We start from the raw sequence: 22865 nt of genomic DNA, 5'->3' as shown, positions 1-22865 counted from the left end.
AGTTCTGTCAATATAATTCCTTTCTGAAATAATCCCAAGAGAAACTCCTATTATAGAATCCAAAGCCTTTGCTTTTAGTAGTTTTAAGTTGTTGACAACTAAGTAGTTCTTAGTTGTCTCTGTCGGCAAGACATTGAATAGCCCACCTAGACTGGCAGTCTCATGCTTTATAAATACAAGTTTATTCTTCTTAGGAGATGACAATTTCAAATGGTTCTTAAAATACTGTACCTAAAAGATACGAAGATTTTGTTACAAAGTTGCAGTCATGGTATTAGCTTTTAAAATAAATTAGGCACAAAGTAGCAGCACAAATGCTTAATTTGCATAACCTTCCCTGTCCCTGCATTTAAAATAAATTTGCTTTTAAAATAAATTAGGCACAAAGTAGCAGCACAAATGCTTAATTTGCATAACCTTCCCTGTCCCTGCCCCAACATCCATTGTTATCTGTGAGTTGAGATATCACACCTTCAAAAATTAATAAATGTAATTGGTTTTCTTACCAACACAGTACATATTTTTATTTCACAACACTTTTATTTGTAAGAGTTAGAATCTGTTGTTTGAGGAAATTCTTGAATTCTTCAGCTTACCAGGGAATACTAAAGGCACCAGCAGTACAGCCCATCCTCATGGTTCCCTGAATGGCAGCAAGAAGTCAGATCCACTGGAGGCTTTTCTGGCTACCTGCTAAATACATGTGGTTTCTTGGTCTACCCCCTAAAGTTGCCAATTACTGGTTTGTGATGCAGGATCACATTTAAGGCATTATAAACCAAAGCAACTAAATTCAATTGATGTATTTTCATAGTGTGGTGAAAACAATTCACTGGACTAAAAAAAATAGTTCAGATGAAAGCTGTTGATTAGGAGTCAGTTAAAAAGCAAGTCTTAAAAATCTTGTTACTACAGAGAAATGAGGCACCCAAAGTTCACAGCTGCTAGTGAAGAGAACTTTTCCCACTACCACCTTTAACAACATCCACTTTGGAGCTGCTAGTCTCTGAATTTTGTGCTTTTTCACTCCTTCTTTGGTCGACCTGTGAAGGTATTCATGAAATCTCTGCTTGCAAAGTAGTCGAAAAGGAGAAGAGATGCTTTCACTGGTAGGAAGCTGTAAGGTAGGGACATGGAAACAGACGTCAGAAGCGTTGTGCAGTTTTATCACAGAATTACTTTAACCTGGCTAATACTGGCAAAGGCAGTATACTCTTTAGAATACAGACTCACTGGTGCTCTCAAAATATCCTTTACACTCATTTGGCAGCCTGAGTTATTAGACAGATCAGTATTCCAACCTGGCTTGCCACAGAGTCGAAAGTGCCTAAATGCTGGAGCAAGACACCAGATGGGTTCACAGTTGGACTCAGTGATCTTAGAGGTCTTTTCCAACCAATAATTCTCTGACATGCAGTTATGGAGAAGCAAGCCCAATCTTTACAGCCCCCAGTAAAACTGCACCCCAATGGAGTCAGCAAGGCACAGTTAGACGCTTCTGTCATTGTTCTGTGGCTTAAGGGTAGAATGAACCCATAGAAACAAACAAAAAAACCCTTCCAAAAATGTGCATAACTTAATGAAAATTCACACCAATAAGTAGAAGCCTCTTTTATACTTTAAGCATCCCTGGACAAAAAAAGAGAGACGGGAAAAGAAACATAAATTACCTTTTCAAAAAGTACAAAACATAAACCATGCGTGGTATAAACAACACTTCTTGGTTCTGCCGAACCGCGCTGATTATCCTGTCAGCCACATACTCTGGATCCAGATTAGGAAGCACATGTGGCCACCTGAAAAAGAAAATATTTATTGCTATAATGCAAATTGCTTTAGATTAACATTTTATTCAAAGAAGTCTCAATTTTACCTTATTCCACTAAAATAATAAATAAATAAATAAATAAGAAATAAAAAACAAGTCCTACGAACAACAGAATCTTCATTACGTTAGATTGAGTGGACATTGTTATTTTCCCCCAGTATGACCTCCCATGAGACAAAATCAGAGACCTCATATTAAGACACACCAGACTTTTATTTGGCTCCTAAACTTTGTCATTTTACATGCATACTGAGAAAAGCTCTGCTATCAATTTCAGGAGGAGAAAGAGGGTTTAGAAACCAGAGAGGACAAATGCAGCTTTGGAAAAATGGACATATTTGGCTTCTGCAGAGGAAAGGACACCAATATTCCAGCTTAAGTGAACAGTAAGGTACCTAGGCCTTTTGAGTTGCCCAGCCACTGGAAAGCACTGTTAACACCCATCAGAAGCCCTAAAAATTATACAAGCAGAAAAAAGCCTGGCTCATGATTTTCATAAAGGAAATAGGGGTGTATAACATGCTAAAAATGCGACTTTCATAAAAACCTCACAACAGTTTACTCACTTAGATTTAACACCATCAAACATTCCTGTGTTTATGACGAAAGGACACACAATTGTGGTTTTAACACCAGTCTTTCTCAGAACTCTCATCTCTGCATCAATTGACTCTGCAAAACCAATTGCTGCAAATTTACTTGCACAATAATCTGTAAAATAAAACATTAATTGCAATTAAATATTTAAATTTACAAATAAAACTTTACTGTCTAACATTAACCACTTCACATCAGAATAGGAATGGTTCAGGATTAGGTTAAAAATGGCTTTTGATGTGATTCACTCCCTTTCTTTCCTCTCCTAAATGAACTGTTGTTCTAGACTGGCAGACATAGGGTTTCTCATTAAATCCCTGCTAGCACTTTTTCACTCTCTAACGAACAATGGTAAATGAAATTATTTTTTCATACCATTTTTTCTTTAAATCCATGCACTCACTTATTATGCCTCAAATTCACATTGTAAAGACTCTCTAATGTGGTTTCAACTTGAAACTCAGTTTGTACTTATTATCACTCCCTTGGAGCTAGATCTCTTTTACTGCTATGTCACCTCATTTCATATTTCTCCCTCTCTGTATACATGTTCCAGAAATGCCTTCTGATCTTCCTCTAAATCTAAAGTGGCCTCTTCCCTACCAGAAACCTGCAAGTAAATTTTAACAACACTGAGGTTCTCAGCTTCCAAAGTTCTAAGTGGCTTCTAGATCCTTCTGCACCCTGGCAGAAAAACCTGTTTCACAGCCTTGCTGAGCTTCTGGAAAAAGCTTTGTGAAGAAATGGTCTACTTAAGGTCAGCTGTTTTGAAAGTCTGACTACTTGCTTTAACTATATAGAAAGACCCAGAATCTCAAAATCAGTTTGGTTCCTCCTCCCTCCAGGGATATTGACTGCAGAGTTTAAAATCAAACTAATTACCTCAATTAATATTAGCTTTAATGCACTACCTGAAACCTGATTGCTTCCACACAGGCCTGCACAGCTTGAAATGCTAACCAAGTGTCCATGGTTAGAGGCAATCATTGCTGGGAGGAAGGCTTTGTAAGTCTGCAAAGAAAATCAGAGTTGCAATGTAACATTTCACTAAGTAAGCTACATGCCATAACATTTTGAAGGTGTTGGTTGGTTTTAGAGCAATTCTCCCAAGTTTAAATAAGCTTTGCCCCTTCTATTATGGAAAGGATGTGTGTATGTATGTGGAGCTTGTTGTTTGAACACAAACCTTCAACAATGTGAGGAGTTCCCACCCTACCATACTACCAAAGACAGATGGTAACTTGATGAAAGGTAAATATATAGCTTAATCTAGTCATGAGGTTTCTTTCAAATGAGAATTAAGTGCTCACTGCAAATTTTGTGAAATAGCAAATATTTTAACTTCATGTTTTCCTTCTATTAAATTCATTAAATCTTTGTGAATAAATTTGTTTCTAAATAAACTGAAACATGATTGAATTTTTTTTTACAATTCTTTATGACAGAAGCACGATATAGGTGACCTGCCTTCACTGAAAGGAAGAAAAAGTACATGAGGTTACTCATTCTGGACAGAAGTTGCACTTACTATTATAAGAGGATTATCAGTACATGCAGTGTTTCTTATTGAAATTATCACAGCCACAGAACAACTAGAACACTAACAGAACTGAAGAACTGAAGTAGAATTGAACACTTCTCTGTTACTAGAGGCAGCAGCTATTAGGGTGGGCCTGCTTCATGGCAGTTAATAATGAGACTATAGCATATGACTAGCCTCAGATTTTATCAGATGGTGGACTTCAGTTCTTAAGAGAATTTCTAAATGTGAAGTGCTTCCACCTGCCTTCCACCTAGAGATTCCCAAAGGATCCTTTCTTCCACGCTTTTTTTAAAATTTTACAGATTCCAGAGCAAAATAAGTAATTTCTTGTATAATTTCTGAATGAACTTCCAAAGAGCTCTATATCCTTGTATGTTTTCCTCAGTTCCAAAAGGCAAAACTAACACTGAAAGCATGTTCAAAGGATGTCTTAGTATGTATATGCAAAATACAGGTGTTACCCAGAAGTGTGCCATTGTGTTCACTTCCATGGTTTTTTCCAGAAGTGAATCTGGAGAATCAAGGAATCTTTTCCCAATTACAATACCAGCATTGTTGATTAGAATGCTGACATCGCCAACTTCTTTTTTAACCTAAAACAAAAAGCATCAAGATAGTGTGCAATAAATACAAAACATTCTTTTTTCATTCTTTAACATGAAAACTTAAGATATATTACACATTTAACTATGTTGAACTTATGCTTGTTATGGATCCAAACACCTCAGGCTCTTGCACAGTGCACACATCTCACCTGATGCCTTTTTAAAGGTGATCTCTCAAATGGATTTTCTTCAGATTTGTGGAGCCCAACAGCTCCACATAAGCTTCTGCTTTCAGCACCTCTGTTTCAGAGGACAAATGTTCCAAATAAGTCTTTAATGCAGAAAGCGTAACTAATACAACAAATATTCTGCTACAGGAAACACATCTTAAAACTAAAGAGTAATTCTGGACTAGAATCTGGTACACTCTACCCCAGAAATTAAGTTGGCTAAGAAATAATACCTATACATTTAATTCAGTAAGAGGAAGTATAATTTTCATTTTAGCTCCAGACTGAGAACACTCATGAAGAGACTCATTTGAGAGAACTGTAGGCCAGCTGATAGCAAGATATTGTGTCAGCTCTCCAAAGGAGAATGAAAATATTTAATAAAGAATTTGAAGAATAGGTCATTGATCTGAGCTATCTGGGAAAAATGAAATGGGTACAACAGTGAAGAATCGGAGTAATTTATCACCTATCCTTTACTCTAGCTTAACTTCCTGACCTTCCTTAAGCTTCCTCCGATCTTGTCTATTTTTTTTAACTAAGCTACAGGAGTTGGGTACTTCTGGACTAGGGACATTAGAAATAAATTTTAAGCTATAGGTTTTAATAGCCAAAAAGCTGTCCTTCATCCTGTTGGTACAGAAAAGAAACAACGACCTGATACATCCAGAGCCTTTGAGTTTCCTTCTATCAAAGTAACTTTTTCATGTTGTATCTGTGTGGCTGATGAAGCACATAACAAAGGTTCTCATACATTTTATTTTGGCTTTAAGACTGTTTCATTGGGAGCAAAGTTTGCAAACACATCCTGCCCTGACAGCATGAATTGAGTTCACCACAGTCTTGCAAAACTCCAAGTCTGCATAAAGCTGAGTCATCAGAAGGGGAAAAAGGACCTGGAACCATGCTGCTGTATCTTGCAAAGGCTGATGCTGTACACTAAGAACCAAAGTCTACTACGCTGCAGGAAGTAAACAGTAGCACCGAGCACCACCTAACACTAAAGTCTTTTTGTAGCTGGTAAGACTGGATCATTCTACATCATCAGGAGGACGTGCCATTTCTGAAATAATGGTAGTAGGTTGTTTTCTTCTATGCAGATCAGCATGAGGATTATTAGTGAATCAGACAGTTGGTAAACTGCTGACAGAAGGTTGGTTATAAGTGAGGGACCATGCACTGGACCCTACTACAACTTCTTTGCTCTTGCCTAGCTCTTTTCATCATCCTGAACCCACATCGCACAGATCTACACCCTATTCTCTTCTTCAAATTTGGCCAGCATGGCTCAGCCACTGCTTTTCTATATGGGCCCAGAGTGCTAGCCATCAATTTAAATCCTCAAAACTAAAGGTTCATCTTCATCTGCTTCATTCCAGTATCCATCACAATACTCCTCCCCCAGTTCTCCCAGTTCAGCAGCAAGCACAGCTACAGGCCTGTGGAGAGACATGCCACTTTTGTGCAAGGACAGCGGATGTCCAGCTCAGCTGGTGTAACAGAACTGCAAGGGGGACCAAGGCTGATCAGCACTACTGGAATATAAAACCAACAGCACCAACCTCTAACAAGCTGCAATTCATGCACAAGCTTCACACGTCAGAAAGCTTGTCAAAGCTTCAATTTTTGCACAGATAGAAAAAGACAGAAGGCTAGAGCTTCTTAAAGAGCACCAAAACATTATTTCAGCCAACAGATGTTCCTGCAGATAGCTGAGATTTTTTTTTTTTGAAAAATTCATCCCCAGGCAACACTCACTGTGGAAACCTCTTAGTTCAACAGTTCAGTTTAGCAAATCTTAAGCGAAGGAGAACAGGTTCTTACACTTCAAACTGTTTAGCGATTTTAGCTTTTGGCAGTACTGCTAGTCTGCCCCAAATATCTAACCACATGCTATGTTTACAAAGCTCTTCTGAAATGAAAGAAAGAAATATTTAAGACATCAAGATACATTTATTAATTCAGATAAAGGAAATCTGCAAAAATCTCTTCACAGCAATGGAATGATTTGAAAATTGCCTAAGCAGTTAATCCTTTTTACAATGTATGGTCTTTTGGTAAAAGGCTGCCAGAACTTGAAATACTGCTTTAGCTTCAATAAATTGATTTTCCGCACTTCACGATTAAGTGCCCGCTCAGTAATTGAATGAATGAATGACAAGCTACCCACTTAAAATGAACTACTGAAAAAGAGAGCTGGCTCTTTTTATTTTTTAAGGAATAGAGAAACACAAGTCAACTCTAAAAAACAGAATTCTTGAAACAGATAGGAAGTACAATACATTCAGAATGAATTATTTTTGAATCCACAAGAAAACTTATTTGTGCATCTTACATCCATGCTTGCACTCTTCTTAGAATAACGTCAAAGCCACAAATAAGATACTTTACCTGGTCAGCTACTCTGTAGACATCCTGTCTTTTGCTACAGTCACAGATGTACGAGTGTACTCTTCCTGCTCCATTTTCTCTGGCCAGTCTAACTGCACAGTTGAGCCCCTCTTGATTAATATCCCAGAGGACCACCGTGGCTCCAAGGCTGGCAAACTTAATTGCTAAGAGTCTTCCAATGCCACTTCCTGCACCTGTTATTAATACAATTTCACCACTAACATTCTTCTTCCGTACAGGAACAACCAAGAACACCAGTGACTCCAGTGAGTAATAAATAAAAAGTACAATGAATTTTAATGTTTCCAGGAAGAAGTTCATCTTCAGGCTATTTCTTCAGATACCTGATAAAAAACCCAAAACATTTACCAGATAAGGTAAACCATAGAGAAAACGCCAACATCAACATTATAAAAACATTTTCAGATCCATTCTAAATATTTTCTGTAGCTGCTTTTGAATGTTGTTAAAAAAAAAAAAAAAAAAAAAAAAAAAAAAAAAAAAAAAAAGTAGGCTTACACCTGCATTTCTAATCCATTTCTAATTTGTCCTGTTTCTTTCTCATCTTCAAGTTGCTTCCACTTTCCTCCACAATGCAGTATACAACTCATTTACCATTCAGCAGCAGCAGGGAACACCTGCACTCATCTGCTTTAGAAATTCCTCAGCCCTCACGCCATGGGTTTCATTCTCTGTTCTGACAGAATGTGGACAAAAATCTATAATAAATAAATAGATACTAGTTCTAATAAAAATCTGCCCACTGAACATCTTAAACAGAAATGCATGACAATTACAAATCAAAACTTGTGATTTGATCAAAGAACTTTAGTGCTCACAAACTACTACTATAGGTCAGGAAAAATTCTGCTTTTCAGACCACAACTTTTTTGTTTTGTAGGCACTCCTTGTCACCATGAAATCATATGCAGAACAAGTCACAGTCACGATTGCACTGAAAAAACATGAGCATAAGGAGCTTATAAATATGCTTATAAATCTCCAAGGCACACTAGGTAAATAACTGTCACTACTGACTTTTCAGCTAGTTATACTACCATTATTGAGGAGGGCCTGCTTTTGCAGTTGAACACCGTTCTTTAAGAAAGCACTGCAAAACTGAGTTTCTTCCCTTCACCTCCCTGCATTAAGCAAATGTCAAGGGCTTGAATCATACCATCTCAGGTGTGTGTTTAACCTCACAATCTGTACACATCCCAGTAATGCTGACACTAACCAGGCCTTTAAATCCTTGGAAGAATGTTATTGTATTTCCCAGTATACAAAAGCTGTGCAAGAAATTCTCCTTGGTCAAAAATATTTTTAATCCTTGACTAACAACACTATGAAGCAATAACACCTCCTTTCTCAGCTAAAGGTAGAGCACGCTGGCACTTACACTTCAACCTTTAGCACTACATGCCCAGACTGATTACATCTCTTAGTTAACTTTGCTATCTATGTGTATAGGTAATCATGTTTGACAAGTGCCAGCAGATAAGTCACTTAGGTCTCTGCTACTCTGAGCAAAGTTCATTAAATTCAGCATGTGAACATACACGTGTTACCACGAGCCTCAGGTTTTCTACACGGGAAACTAGGCTGCTCTCGAAAAGAAACTGGCCTCTGCTACAGCAGAGCTAGTTATTTCAGAAAGTTTTGTGGCAGAAACATTGAGACATCTAAGAACTGTTCTGATAACAGAAAAACATTTGTCAAAGACATAGCGGGTAGAAAAACAAGTTCTTTCTGGCAAAGTCATGGGGTGAATGCTTTCTATTGAGTACTTTCTATTCTTCATTCTCATTAAAATGTGACAAAATGTGCACACAGGCAGTAACAGCAGTAAGAAATGAAACAAATATTAAAACAGCATTGGAACATTTTTCTAGAGCCAATATTGGAATTTCCTGCAATAGGCTCTCTTACCTATAGAGCTATTACAATTCTAAGCAAAAATAGTTATGAAGGAAAAATGTTATTAAATTTCATGTACACAAAAAAGTGCAAGTTTTTGGAAGCAGAAGTTCTTTGTTGAACCTAAAACAGATGCAACAAGTCTTTAAAATTAATGCAGTTACTGAATTTAACTTGATTGCACTAATTTAATGCACTTAACATAAACCCCTCTATTTGCATGAAAGAAGATGGGTGTCTCTGGCATAGATAAGGATGTTAAATTTAATCCCTATGGAAAATCAAGTGAGGCAATTGCCTTCAGAGGCAATACACAGTTTGACCTAAACTCAGTTTAAAATTTATGACGGTAATTCTTTAAGTAAAATATTCATAATATTAGGCTTGTATAGGTCAGAGACACATTAGATTTTTCAAAAAAGTATGAATTTCACTTAATGAAGTAGAATTGCTTATGCATACAGACCATATGAGACTTCCTGTTAGAAGACCAACTCTGCATCCTTCAATGAGATGTTTAATTTCATGGACACATCTCTCCCCTAACCCAGATTTGACTGGGCCTCTATTCTCACTCAATGCATTAGTATTGCTAATTACACCAGCTACTGTAACCAAGCATATCCATACAGACAGTGAAATTTGCCACTCACTTGGCGGATTTTGGCTTTTCAACTAAAGTGAGCAGGGATGTATTTACAGGTCAGTTAACCAAGGGGGCCTTTGGCACATGTAACATCTCAGATTACTTTCGATGCCTGGTATTCTTTTTTAGTATGCTCATGTCCACACAGACACAAGTGTGGAGGGCTTTTATGCGGTTCAGAAGTACCAGACAGTTCTACAGTGTTTTATCAGACAGATCTGAAGTGCCGATAACTTGGCCAGCAAAGGCCTGTTGGTACGTGTGCCAACGCTCACCACCGCCAGGCTCTGGCACATCTGGCAGGGTCCTAAAGACCATCGCTGCTCACGACTCACAAGGGCAAGGCTGAGGCTGGCAGCACACCACCTTTGCTAGGCGCAGGACTAAAGGTTGATCACGCAATCACCTGAGCAGCGTTGGGCAAGGATGAATTTTTCTCACTGTACCGGGAGAGTTGCGTGCCCACAAAAAAGTAGTAGTCCTGTAGCCAAGGCTGTCCAAGTGTAGCAGTGAATTTCCTCAGCCCCCGGAGGATGCTGGATAATCTCTCACTTGGCACAGCGCGTCTACCAACCCAAACAGCATCACAAGAACCCCCCGGAGCAGCGCTCAGCTGCATGCCCGGCTCACCGCCCCCTCAGGCCGCCTCCCCAGGACGCGCCGCCCGCCGCTGCCCGCGGGCCTCGATCCTCGCACCGCGCTCCCGCACACCCCGCCCCGGTCCCCGGAGCCCCAGAACAGCGGGTACCTTCGCCTGCCGGCCTGAAGGACAGACAGGGCACCTCCGCCTCCCGGCGTGGCGCAGCGGCTCCGGGCCGGTGCGAGAGCGGTGCGAAGGGAGCAGGGAGCACAGCAGGGCGGAGCGGAGCAGCCCTGCCTTTATCAGGCAGCCCGCCCCGGCGCGGGGCTGAGCGGATGCTCGGGGGCGGGACGGGAGGGTATGGCACGGCAGGGCAGGGCAGGGCATGGCAGGGCATAGCAGGGCACGGCATGGCAGTGCCGGTGTCCGCTCCGCAGCGGCAGAACGCCGGGCCGGGGCTGCGGCGCTGTCTGCGCTCCGCCCGGAGCCCCCGGGCTGGGATTCCGCCGGGCGGGGAGCGGGCCCGGCACGGAGCTGCAGGGTCCTCCCGGGAAGGAGAGAGAGCTGCGGCCCCGGGCGGCCGTGAGGACGCTTAGCCCCGTGGGCTCCTCGCTGAGGCCGGAGCAGGGTCAAAAGCTCAAAGGACGGAGCAGTTTGTTGGGCAGAGGCCCTCGGGAAAACTCCCGAACTCCTCCGCACTTTCCCTGGGTTTTTGTTGTTGTCGTCTGTTGGGTTGTGGTTTTTTGTTTTGTTTTAAAGAAAGTATTTATACACACGAGGTGGTTATCGCTCCGTGCTGAGACCTGCACCTGACGGCGTGGTTGATGTGAAGAGGTCACCTGGCCTGTGTGAAGCCATGCTGCTGGAAGGGGTTTCACCCAGAGGGAGCAGGACCCTTTCAGGGTGGCATTCTTTTGAGGGAATAAACGACACTTCAGCTTAAAAAATGTGTTCTGGCTGTACTCAGACTGGAGTCTTGGGTTTGCTAATTCAGTGAAATGTTCTTCATTTACTGCTATATATACACAAGTCCCTTAGGGCTGCAGTGTTTTGGAGGGTTTTTCTAACCATATGCTCATCCTTAGGCAGCAGAACTCTGAAACTAAGTTGTTGAACATTCACAACTTCAAGGAAAGTTTGTATGATGACAGAATGCTTAGCACCACCAGATAAAATATGACTGAAGGCATTTGCTTGGCAAATCATGATCATGATTGTTAATATGCCTGCTCTCCAGTATTATTGTAATAAAGCAGTACATTCAGGAGGCTAATGATAATCAAACAGTGACAGTGGCTGCTGCTTTCTTTTTGTGGATTGTATTGCTTAAAGTGGCTCCCTTAAAACAAGAAAGTGTAAAAAGCCCACCCTAATTATTTAATTTTAAAAAGATTTAAGTATGTGCCTTGCACTAATACTTTGAAATTAATAGCATTTAACATTGAGAATGACCTTGTGATTGGAGCTGGAGGCTAGAAGGTGGGAGACACATCCCCTTTCCCCACTCTGTATGAAGATTTTGGGCATGTAAGAAACTTGATGAATAAAACTTGCTGAAACAAAATTCACCACATCGCTTCACTTTACTAGTCTACATTACGAAAGACTAAAACTAGTTTGTAGAGAAACCATTTTTAGAAGACTTCCAGATTAGCATCTTTCACAGTTTGTGTCAGAGAAGACACAAGTGGAATCATTACTCTTGATTCCAGTCTAGAATTGGAACTACTCTAATTTGTATCAGATGAGGATACCTCCCTCTTGCCACATGTTACTTTTGGACTGATTTTTGAGTGCTGTCAGAATTCCAGGAGTGCAGAATTGGGACTGGTGTTTGTTTGTTTTGTGTAACATCCCACTGGATGTCTTCAAAGGAACCCAAGGTCATTCAAGTCATAAGAACATGTTTGAGAAACTTTATGAGTGCTGTCACTTCTGCTTGTCTGTAGTACTTACGCCGTGTAAGTGTACTGCTAGTCTGCAGCCTTTTTTACTGAGGGCTGTATTGTGTTTTGGCCTACTTTAACTTCAAGAAAATGCTTGGCATCTGTTGTTGGCTAGATATTGGCACCTCTGCTGGAACAGTGTATCCAGTAGCACACTAGAGTGCTGTTTATGCTTCATGTGAATCTGTGGTAGATGTTTTATTACATTCACCTGACTTCACCACCACTTAATTATAGATGTGTCACAAGAAGCATGGATAAACCAAATGGATAGTTAAGGTTGGTCTAAGCTGGATAAATGCAATCGCATGGTGATTAGCACAGTCATCCTCACTTTAGAGTAAAAAACCAAACAAGAATATCCTGTCATGCTGTTAGAGCCATATTCTCTTAAAGGTCTCATATGATTTTTTTTTCTATCAGAACACTCAAATGGCAATAAATATTTTTATATTAAAGCATCAGTTATCCGCCATGTACCCCAGCTGTTGAAGTGGAATAGTGTAATATGCTTGTAAACAGTTTGATCTTTCTGCTTTATTTGAATGCTTAGTGTAGAATTTTAAAATTACTTCATTGCACTCTTCAACATCTTCACAAGGGGCAGAGGGGCAGACACTTGTCTCTTCACTCTCATCACGATTCAAGGAAACAGCATGAACCTGAGTCAGGAGAGGTTTAGGTTGGATCTCAGGAAAAGAGTTTTCACCCAGACAGTGGCTGAACACTGGAACAGACTCCCCAGGAAATGGTTAGAGCACTAAGCTCAAGAAGCGTTTGGACAATGCTCTCAGGCACATGGTGTGACTCTTGAAGTGTCCTGTGCAGGGCCAAGAGTTGGACTTGATGATCCTGATGGGTCCCTTCCAACTCAGGGTATTCCATAATTCTGTGGTAAGTTTTCATTGCCAGTATCAGCTGCTTTAGCAATTGTAGGTATGTCACTGCAATTGCAGCCTACACAAACTTCTCCTTAGTCACATATTGCAACTTCTAAGAGAGCAGTGAGTCTTCATAGAAACCCTAGTGTCTTGCTCATAGAAGTCAGATGTCTCCTGTGTTGCCTCTGAAGGAAACAGGGCAGACGCTACTTTGCCAGAGTTCCTCAAAATTGACTTTTACTATTTTATTCCTGCAGAAGAACAACAGTTGGGGCAAAGGAGATTCCAGTCAAGAAAAAGGATTATTATCCTGAACACAGAAGACTAAATGATATTTTGAATTTTCATTTACTATGCACATTTCCTTTGAGCAGTATTTACCATTTAACGGAGGTTTATGGAATTCTAGTTCCCTCTATTAGCAAATTTGAAAATACAGAAATTGTAGAAGTGACGAGTTATTACCCACTGGTGCCCCATTCATTCTGGGAAAAGTGCCAATTCCTCTTTAGTGAGGGTGAGGGGGTGAGATGTGCTGCATTAACATCTGTTCAAAGCTTATGAACCACACAGCAAATATAACCAGCATCTTTCGTGTTCCTCAAACATTAGGAGAGGGACAAATTCTCACTGGAAGAGGAATATGACAGCACTAAATATCACCACAACTTAGCCACTGGATGCTCAGGTCCCATAGTTCACTGCCTGTTAAGATATATTTCCAATGTCAGGACCTGATAGATTTTTAATTCCCCAAGCATTTTCAGCAGTAACCTCATCAGAACAAGAAAATGTGTTGATACAGGCCAGCTCTGTGATGCAACTCATCGTATGTTCACACAGCGCAGAGGAATGTGTGGCAAGAGAAGTGAAAGCTTGCAAAACAAGGCTAACTTAATTTGGGTTCCAATGCTATAAGAAAGTGTGGTATGAGTGCTCTTGCCTCTAGCCGCGGCAGTGTTAGTAGTATTATACACAGGGTGTGAAATTATGTTCTTTACCCGTACAGGAATGCCTGTTGTATCAGTCTGGTAATCAGGCAGCATTGGCTGAGCTCCCATCTGCCTCCAGAGTTAACCCACTTTATTCAGAACAGCGAGATGAATGGAAAAAAAAAAAAGTGCATTCTAGTGTGAGGCAGAAATGTTACAGCATATGCTCAAATATTAAGTATGTGTCCAAGAGCTGTTACAAATCAGCTTTGTTCAGCAGTGTGTTTTCTGATCCCACACTAAGATTTTATTCGCCAATGTATAAGCTGTAACTTCGATGCATAATAAACACAGATAGTCAGTCAGCTGCCACAATCGGCTGCAAAGAGACCACTGCTATGCAGCTCTTTGTCAGAGCTTTTGCATGCTCCCCTATGTGCCCATGGTATGTTCTTATTAGCATGCTCACTTACTAGAGTACCTGCCTGTACTGCAGGAGGAAGTGACCCACAAAAGATTTTTCTCCCTTCTTCATAAAAAAAAAAAAGTATTTGTGAATAGTTACTGGAGGAGTCTGGGCTAAAACATCATTTATGATGTACAGGCTGTCAGGATGGATTTAAAGGGAGAAGTTGAGAAATAAAAAGGTAATTCATAATTCTCACTGAAAAGTAAAGAGGGTGAGGCAGTTTCTTACCATTTGGGACTTGGAAAAAATGCTTCCTAATAAAGAGTAATGCAAGGTTTCTGACCTGGAAAAATTAGAGACACAGCAGGGAAGCAAAACCAGAAAAAAAGGTTGGAGGTCTGGAAAATGAGGCAGCAAGGCTGATATGCAGTTAACAGAAAGAAAAGTTAGCAAGGTTTTAATTTATTAATAGAATATATATGAAAGCAGTGGGTTGGAGAGTGTGTTCTAGTACAGGAATAAGTAGGGATTGGAGGAGAACACAGACTGGAAACAGCAGGGTATAACCAAAGAACTAATTTAAACCTCCATGTGCTGGAGGGAAGACTCCAAGTGTGGCAGTCATGAATATCTCATCTGGGCTTGCAGATCTGTGCCCTGATGGAAAGCCAGGGCAGCCTTACATAACAACTGGGGGCTAGAAGTGAAGATAAATGATAGGGGGAGAAGGAAATGAATAATGGGTCTGTGCCAGACCTAATCTTCATTTCTCCGCTTTTCCTTCTTTTCAATTCTGTTGTTTTTTCTCTTGTTTTAGATGTTAAACAGCCTGGGGAGAGTGTGGTGCAGAGTTTCTAGTGTATTCTAATGCACTCTGTAGAGTGTGGCCACTAATTCTCTCAGGTGTTCAGCTTCATTCTGTATCTTTAAACCTGTAGGCTACCATGAAAAAAATTGCTCCTTTGCTCCTGTGTTTCTTTGTTTTTTACGGGCCTAAAGGTGATGGGAGTTTCCAGCTCTGCACCATACTTTCTAGGGTATCTGCTGATGTGATTAATTACCAGGATTTTTGCCTATTCTCATGTAAGTGCCTCTCAGTAAGGCAGAAAGTACCCTCTGTCCCACAGTAAAACTGAGTATGCCAGAATATACTTGCATGTCTCGTGATGGTTGATTTTGGCTTGCTGTGTATTTCTCAGAAGTTGAGATAATGCTGCTAATGTCTGTGAAGAAAATAAAGGCTGATACATTCCTCTGCATTGTTGGCCTGCAAATTGGAAAAAAATGATATGAAAGGAAAAATTGCTGATATTTTTATGCTAACTTTTATGTCCATGATATCATACTTAGCTGCCAGCTGCAATGACATTAACTCTCAAGTCTCTGTTACATGCAAAATCACAGCATCGTTTTGTTTTTGGGTTTTAACTTGCCCTTTTCTCTACAATTTTTAAATTATTAGGGTCTTCAGCTACAGAGGAAATCCACACATAAATATTTTGGTGAAACTATTTTCTCAGACAACATATAAATTCATGAACATTGAGCATGAAGTATTTACAGGAGTGTACTGGCTTGGACAAGGTTTCACTGTGTTCCACTGGTTACTTCAAAAGAGCCTCTAACCTGCAACCTTCAGAGTGATCCAGCTAATTTCTGAGGGACCAGAGATTAAATCACCTCTACTTTGCCAGGTTTGATTCAAACTTAAATGCACTCTCCCTCATCTACAAATCTGGATTACTGTGGGCCACTTACTAGTCCACTTAATATTTAAGTTGAACAACTCCCCAAAAGAAGTTCTAAGAGTTACAGGCCTGACATCCACAGTGTTCTAGATGTGCCTCAGTGCTACGTTTTTGTGCTGCAGGGTACGTGACACGACATGCTGTGCAAACTGCTGTTTGCAGCATGTAAAATTCTGATCTAAACTAGGGTGATGGTTTGTATTCAGGGTTTGGAGGTCTTGTGAGTCTATTGACCTATGTGGTACTCTGTAGCTTAGAAAGTTAAAGAGCATAAGAAAAAGACATTTCAAATCCTATAGGTGGAAAAATCCTGTCCAGCTCTTGTAGTCACACTTCTCAACCCTTTTTTAAGTAATACTATATTTTGCTACTGTATTTTATTACTATATTTACACTTTGATGATTTCATTACATCCATTTGCCTGCACATTTGAAATGTATACAACGCATTTGTTAATAATACATTTTCCCTAAAATAAACTGTTGTATCTGAGTATTACATGTAAGATTCCTATTTTAAATATCACTGTTTTCTCATTTCATCTCTGATTGTAATGCCTGCAGCTGACTATTGATGGATTAAACTGAACCTCATGTTGGTTGGTAGCAAAAGGTTGATGCATGTGATGCCACAGCAGCACAAAGTGGTATGAGGTAAAAAGTCTCAAGGAAGTTTGTGAAGAAAGGAAACCTGTCCAGCAGATCTTTACTCTCAGCTAACCCCAAGGAAAAAAAGTATCACTGCTTTTGTAGTCCTTTATCTTTCATGGTATTTTATACCAGAAATGAAAAAAATTAAAACTTTTTTTTCCACAGCTGACAGCATATCTATGGGAGATTTTGATTTTGTGATTTTTTCCCCAAGACACCACTTACTACCTCACCTACAGAAAACCCAAGAAATAATCTCAGTATTATAGAGATGGAACTTTTTTCCCCATTTTTGTTCCATTTGAATGCAGAATATTATCTGAGCACTCACAGTGTCACTTCTCATATATCTGAATATAAATTAAGTCCCTTACACTTTCTGAAAGGTCTGTATTTCTCACTATTGCTCACTTAATTTCTGAAATATTTGCCTGTACTAGACTTGAAATCTGTAACATGTTAATTCCATAGCTGAAAGCCAAAGAAAGCCGTTTTTAAAATGCTTCACTGTTGCCCATTTAATTTCCTGTGGTTGAAAGAGAGTTCCACCAACGTTATCTTCCTCAGCCTCCTTCCTGTTCCCTGAAAATTACACTTGAAGAAAACAAGACCACAAGACCACCTAGTTTTAGACTGGATCTTGTTTCAAACAAAATCTGAAAACTGCTTGCTTTTTAAACACAAATCAATGGTCGCTGAAGGAAAAGGGTTCGGAAAGCATTGGGAAGTATATCAGAATAACATGCAAAGTGACAGAATAGTTTTTCAGGGAAGAAAGGATAAGAAAATATAAAGCAATAATCACACCACAATGAATCCATCATGCACCCACATCTTCCATGCTGAGAACTGCATGTTCCCCTGCTTTCTACTCCCAGCTCAGAAAAGATCTAAAACAACTTGGAAGGTATGCCAAAGAGTGAACAGGCTGTCACACTCTGCAATAGCTTTTGCCTAAGAGACATTTCAACAGCTTGGAAGAATTGAGAGGGGAGAGGTGTGATAGAGGAATATAACATCTCAAATGGTGTGGATGAACTGAATGATTCTTCAGTTCCCCACAATAAACAAGTAGGTGATAACAACTGACTGTCATCGTCAAGGTGTAAATGAAAGAAAATAAACTGTGTTTTCCCTCTTCGCTCTTAGTCCTGGAAATCATGCTGACTTTCATAGTGAAAACTGCAATTATTTTATGCAGGTTGATTATAAAATGAATACATACATATGAAAAAGTGTATTAAAACCCAGTGGTTTTAGTGATTGCCTACTAGAAATCCCATTTCAGAGATTCAACAGTCTTTTATGTATGCAGTAAGTATTGGACACTTTGCAAAGTGATTGTGGAGAATGGTCTTACTGCCCAGAGCAGCAGTTTAAAGGAAGAAGAGGTTCATTTCAGAAAGTTAAATTACACAGCTGATCTGACACGACTGATACCTATACAGCACTGGCAGCAACATTGTTCATTGCAGAACGGCCATACTGTGTCAATCAAAACATCTATTTAACCTTGTATTTTACTCCTCATGCAGCTAGCATCACACATGTAGCAAACAGTGTAAGAACAGAGAAAGCAAACAAGTGCTCTTTCAGTGCACATGGACACATTCAGTCAGGGACTTCCTAAGCCACAGAAAACAATTTTGCATTCAATGTTCCCGATGGATAAATGGAGAAAATATAATTGACATGCTTGTGTACCTCAGCAGCTTCTGAATAATTATGGAAGTGTTGCTTTTATGTCTTTTGATCTATGGATAATGTCTGTGAACCTTCCCTTAGGAAAAAGACCTTTTGTATGTAAGGTGCATGGTTTTGGTTTGTGACATGTTAGTATGTCACACACCTATAATTAAAGTCTTGGGGTTTTATCTCACTTACCTGCCCTTGTAGGCATTAGAGAATAGGCACATAATATTTATATTGTGCAATTAGAGGAATGATTAATTATTGAAGGTACCACTGAATTGGTATACAATGTACATCTGCCTACATGTGGCATTTTCAGCTGTGATCCATGGAATCTTTTATTTGTGGATCATGCCCAACATATAACAACAGTAACTAAAAAAGTAAGCCTCTTCTCACTGGGCTTAAATTTGCCATATGGGGACATGTAGCTCCATTGGAAAATTTCTAGACATCTGAAAACTGAGATTGAAAAATATATTAGGAAGGGAAGGTCAGTAAGGCAGGTGGGAAAAAGCTTTCCATCATGTTCAACAGAGATCTCATTAAAAAAAAAAAAAAATTCTTTTAATTGACAAGTCACTTATAGTTCTTGAAGAAAAAGAGATCAACTTTCTGAGCAAAGAAAATGTACAGGCCAGCTCAGGCACCAGTTTTCAGTTAGAAGCAACCAAAACCAAACCTGAGCTTTAAAGATTCTGTTCTTATTTTCACGTTGTCTGCATTTGGTTGTGTGCACTCCCAAACACTGGTGGTACAGTTTTGTTTTGCATGTTTATGTAACCTCACAGACTGCTTTTTTACATCTGCCATAACACTGGGAAACAAAACAATGCTCAGGAAGGTAGGGCCAAAGAGATGGCCCAGATGCCAAGCTCACATTCCTGGTCTTTCCTAGCGAGGTGTACAGTGGTGTACAGCCCCAGCCTCACAGGGCCTGACTTGGCATTTGGAACAAACACCCACAAAGAGTCCAAGCCCAGAGCCACCACGATCCCCCAACAGCTGTTAAACTCCAGGATGCCTGCGAAGTGATTACAGAAACCATAAATTAAATAAAGGATTTTAAAGCCCGACCTCTGAAGTGCCACAGCCCTGCAGAGGAAGGAACCGCTTCCCCCGTGGAACCCCTGGGCACGGCCGGAGCCGCTGCCCGCCCCCCGCACTGGCTGGCGCTGCCGTTACCGGTCCCACTGCGGCTGAGGAAGCGCTGATACTTTTTTAGGCTGCGCAGCTTTCCCCTTTCGGCTTGCACCTACAATAAAAAACCCCAAACAACCCTTCTCTTCCTGACGCTCCGGAAAGCCAGGAGGCGAGGCACCGGCCCTCCCAGCAGCCCCAGCCGGGCCCGGCCGGTCCCCGCCCCGCGCTGCCGGGAAATGTAGTGCGGGCGGGGGCGGCGGCAGGGGCGGCCCGCGGGGCCCGGGGGCGGCGGGGCCGGGTCCGGGTCCCCGCCGTGCCCCTGCTCGCAGCCTCCTGGGACGGGGGGCGGCCGCAGGGAGCCCCGCGGGGGCCGCGGGAGCGGTGTGGGCCCGTGGTGCCACAAAATGGCACCTGCCGGATCGGACGGCGGGCACGGCTCGGCCCCGTCCCTCAGGGCGATGGGCCCCGTTGCCGCAATGGTGGCACTTGAGCAACGAGGGCTGATAGAGCAATAGGCACCTGATACAACAACGTGGCTCTCGAAATGTTTTCTCTGGGCCTCGAGCTTAGGTGTGCCCCTGTGACGACGTTTCCATGGGTATGAAACACACCTGGGCCCTTAACATGCGAGCGGCTTTCTACCCTGTGCTCATGTTTTCGTTGGTTTCAGTGTTACAGGCTGTGTTTCAACCAGACCTGCTTCTCGTGTCACCAGGTCTGGAATCTCTTTTCTGGATGTCTTTGATGCTAAAAGCTCAAGTCATCCACAATTACTGGCTTGCCTTATCTTCCCCACAGCCTTTCCTTTGGTGCTGGTGTGCTGTCCTCAACTCTTTTGGGGTCAGAAACAGATCACAGTCTCTCCTTTAGGAGAATCTTATCTAGTTCCACTAGAGGAGGACCTTAGCCAACCCATATTTACTACATATTGTAATCCTATCAGTCGCACAATTTTCACCTCTTTGACATTTGGATGTATCTCATGGACACACCTTTTTATGCCCAGATTCTTAGTTCTTCTCATCACTCCCTTTTTGTGCATTACTAACTTCAACGCTCCAAAAACTCTACTGTACTTCCTACTCAGCCAGCTGACCACTTTTATTCTTTCCACCTTTAACTATTCTCTTCAATTTTGTTTTTATTACAGCTCGTTAAGGCTTAAAAATCAATCCTTTACTTACTAGTTGCAACAGCAAAGTAGTATCTATGCTTCAGTCATTCCCCATTGGAGAATGTCTAAGGAAAGACTTTCCACAGAGGAGGTTGCCCAGACACTTGACTGTCAGGACACAGAAATGTGTAGAAGATTAGGAAAGGCTGCTAGCAGATCAGTTCCCCATATAGCAAAGCCAGAGAAGCTCTTAAGCATGAGGGATGTAAGAACAGAGAATGTGTTGTTAATGACCCATGGGTCTGTTTCTTTCTTCTTTCTGTGTTAGATCTGGAAAGCAGGGACAGGAGAAGCTCTGACGCACACACCAGCTGCTCCCACAGAGAAGCCTCATCTCTGAGGTGGAACAACAGTGGTCAAAGCTAGGATAGTGAGGCACATGGGAACGTGCTTTGCCAGCCAGGCTTACGTAGGCTAGGACTGCAATATAAGAGAGTTTCTGCTGCATGGGCAGAACTGGAGCTAGTGGAGAGCAGCAGTGTTATACTGGCACCTGTGCTCCTTGACTTCTTTTCCTTGGCCCTGGGAAGGTACTGGCCTGAATAATGCCAACTATGAACTAAGTTACCCATTGTAACTTACTAAAGGATTACTGTAAAATGCAAAGTTTCTCTCACAGGAAATTATGGGAGTACCTTGGCCACAGGCAGAACTCTTTCCAAACCCATACAAATAATGTCTGATTTAGATACTTTCTAGATCTTGCTGAATGTTCAAATATTGAGGTGTGTTTCCACAATTTGCTGTGTGTTGTGCATCTCTTCATCAGTTCTGTTTTTGCTGTATCTAACTACCACAGAACTGTTTCTGCATGTAATGAATTGTGAATGAAATTTGGTTTGGAAGTAAAGAGGTCAAGAAAATTCACTCAGTGCCGTGCTGGTTTTGTTTGGGTGTGTGGTTGGTTGGTTTTGTTTCTTTTACAGAAAGACACCTGTAAAAGTTGCTTTGTCTGCCAGGTATTTATTCTACCATCATGGTGATAAGGTATGATAGAAAGCAAAACCTGCTGGGTTTTATTTTGTATACTTTCCTGTAAACTTCATGTTTGGCAAACTTGCTTTGCATGTGGAAAATTGAACTGTAACCACTTTGAAACTGGGTCATCTTTCTAATTTTTCCTCTGAATTATTTAACATGCTGCATAGAAAATTTTATAACACTCAACATAATTTCCTGATGGCTCTATAAGTAAAAACAACCAACCAACCAAACAAAAACCAACAAAAACAAACAAACAAACGAACAAACACCTTCCTGAGTGTCATAATTCAGACAATAGTGGATGTTTGAAGAGGTGATGGCCATTATATATTTCTGGAAATTACCGGACTATTGCATGAACAAAGTTTGGTCCAGTACAGAGGTTTCAGGTTTAATAGGTTTATATGATTCTCAAAACAATCTCATTTTAAATTAGATATATTTATGCTAGTGTAGAGAAATTCCCTCTGTGTGTAATTTTAATATTACTGCTCAATTTCTATGACCATGAAATCTTAAGTGAAAAATGTATACAGTGGAAGACATTTGACTCCTTGAACAGTTGAGCCAACAGCTGACTGTCCTGAGCAGCTGAGTTCAAAGCAGTGATGCCTTGTTTTCAGATCTAATGCGCACACCAGTCAGTCCTGCCAGTGGAGCCATTATTTTTCTCGATCTTCTAATCTTTTTTTCACCGGTGTCCCTTTGTAGAAAGAACTTGAAGCAAATTTCTACATTTTGTGTCTCCTGTCTCTTCTTTATCACTATATCCTGTGAACTTCTTGTGTGTCCTGCCAGCTCCTGTGAAGATGTAATGATGCATTCCTTCATTTGTTTAGGACCTGTAGCAACCACAGTAAAAGGTACACACCAAGACATTTGATACACAATAAAATAACACCTTAATTTGATTTATTACCAAGAGAAATGGGACAGCTGTAATAAGGAAGTCCTGGGCTTTCATATTTGAGCAGTCACATGCATGTGGAATGGAGCAGGAACGATTGTCATCCTGCTGTGTTCAGTCT

The 22865-nt window shown here is 40.8% G+C and overlaps 1 protein-coding gene and 2 long non-coding RNA genes across 3 annotated transcripts; all 3 read right to left on the bottom strand.

The window, feature by feature from the left end:
* Nucleotides 1-520: 520 nt before the first annotated feature.
* On the bottom strand, nucleotides 521-10582 carry LOC134548767 (epidermal retinol dehydrogenase 2-like). Its single transcript, XM_063393788.1, has 7 exons — nucleotides 10446-10582; nucleotides 7135-7478; nucleotides 4430-4561; nucleotides 3337-3436; nucleotides 2395-2539; nucleotides 1671-1796; nucleotides 521-1117 (listed from the first exon to the last, which is right to left on the bottom strand). Exons 2-7 carry the CDS (start codon nucleotides 7453-7455, stop codon nucleotides 1024-1026), a joined length of 918 nt encoding a protein of 305 aa, XP_063249858.1. The 5' UTR covers nucleotides 7456-7478; nucleotides 10446-10582; the 3' UTR covers nucleotides 521-1023.
* Nucleotides 10583-13314: 2732 nt separating this feature from the next.
* LOC134548764 (uncharacterized) lies at nucleotides 13315-15594 on the bottom strand. Its single transcript, XR_010079886.1, has 2 exons — nucleotides 14106-15594; nucleotides 13315-13355 (listed from the first exon to the last, which is right to left on the bottom strand). It is a non-coding gene; the product is annotated as an uncharacterized LOC134548764 (long non-coding RNA).
* A 6-nt stretch (nucleotides 15595-15600) lies between these two features.
* On the bottom strand, nucleotides 15601-19885 carry LOC134548759 (uncharacterized). The gene is made up of 2 exons (XR_010079885.1): nucleotides 19614-19885; nucleotides 15601-15712 (listed from the first exon to the last, which is right to left on the bottom strand). It is a non-coding gene; the product is annotated as an uncharacterized LOC134548759 (long non-coding RNA).
* Between the last annotated feature and the right edge of the window lie 2980 nt (nucleotides 19886-22865).

The sequence above is a fragment of the Prinia subflava genome, chromosome 1 (assembly GCF_021018805.1).
Source record: "Prinia subflava isolate CZ2003 ecotype Zambia chromosome 1, Cam_Psub_1.2, whole genome shotgun sequence".
Lineage (NCBI taxonomy): Eukaryota > Metazoa > Chordata > Aves > Passeriformes > Cisticolidae > Prinia > Prinia subflava.
This window is presented reverse-complemented; position numbering and strand designations above follow the sequence as displayed.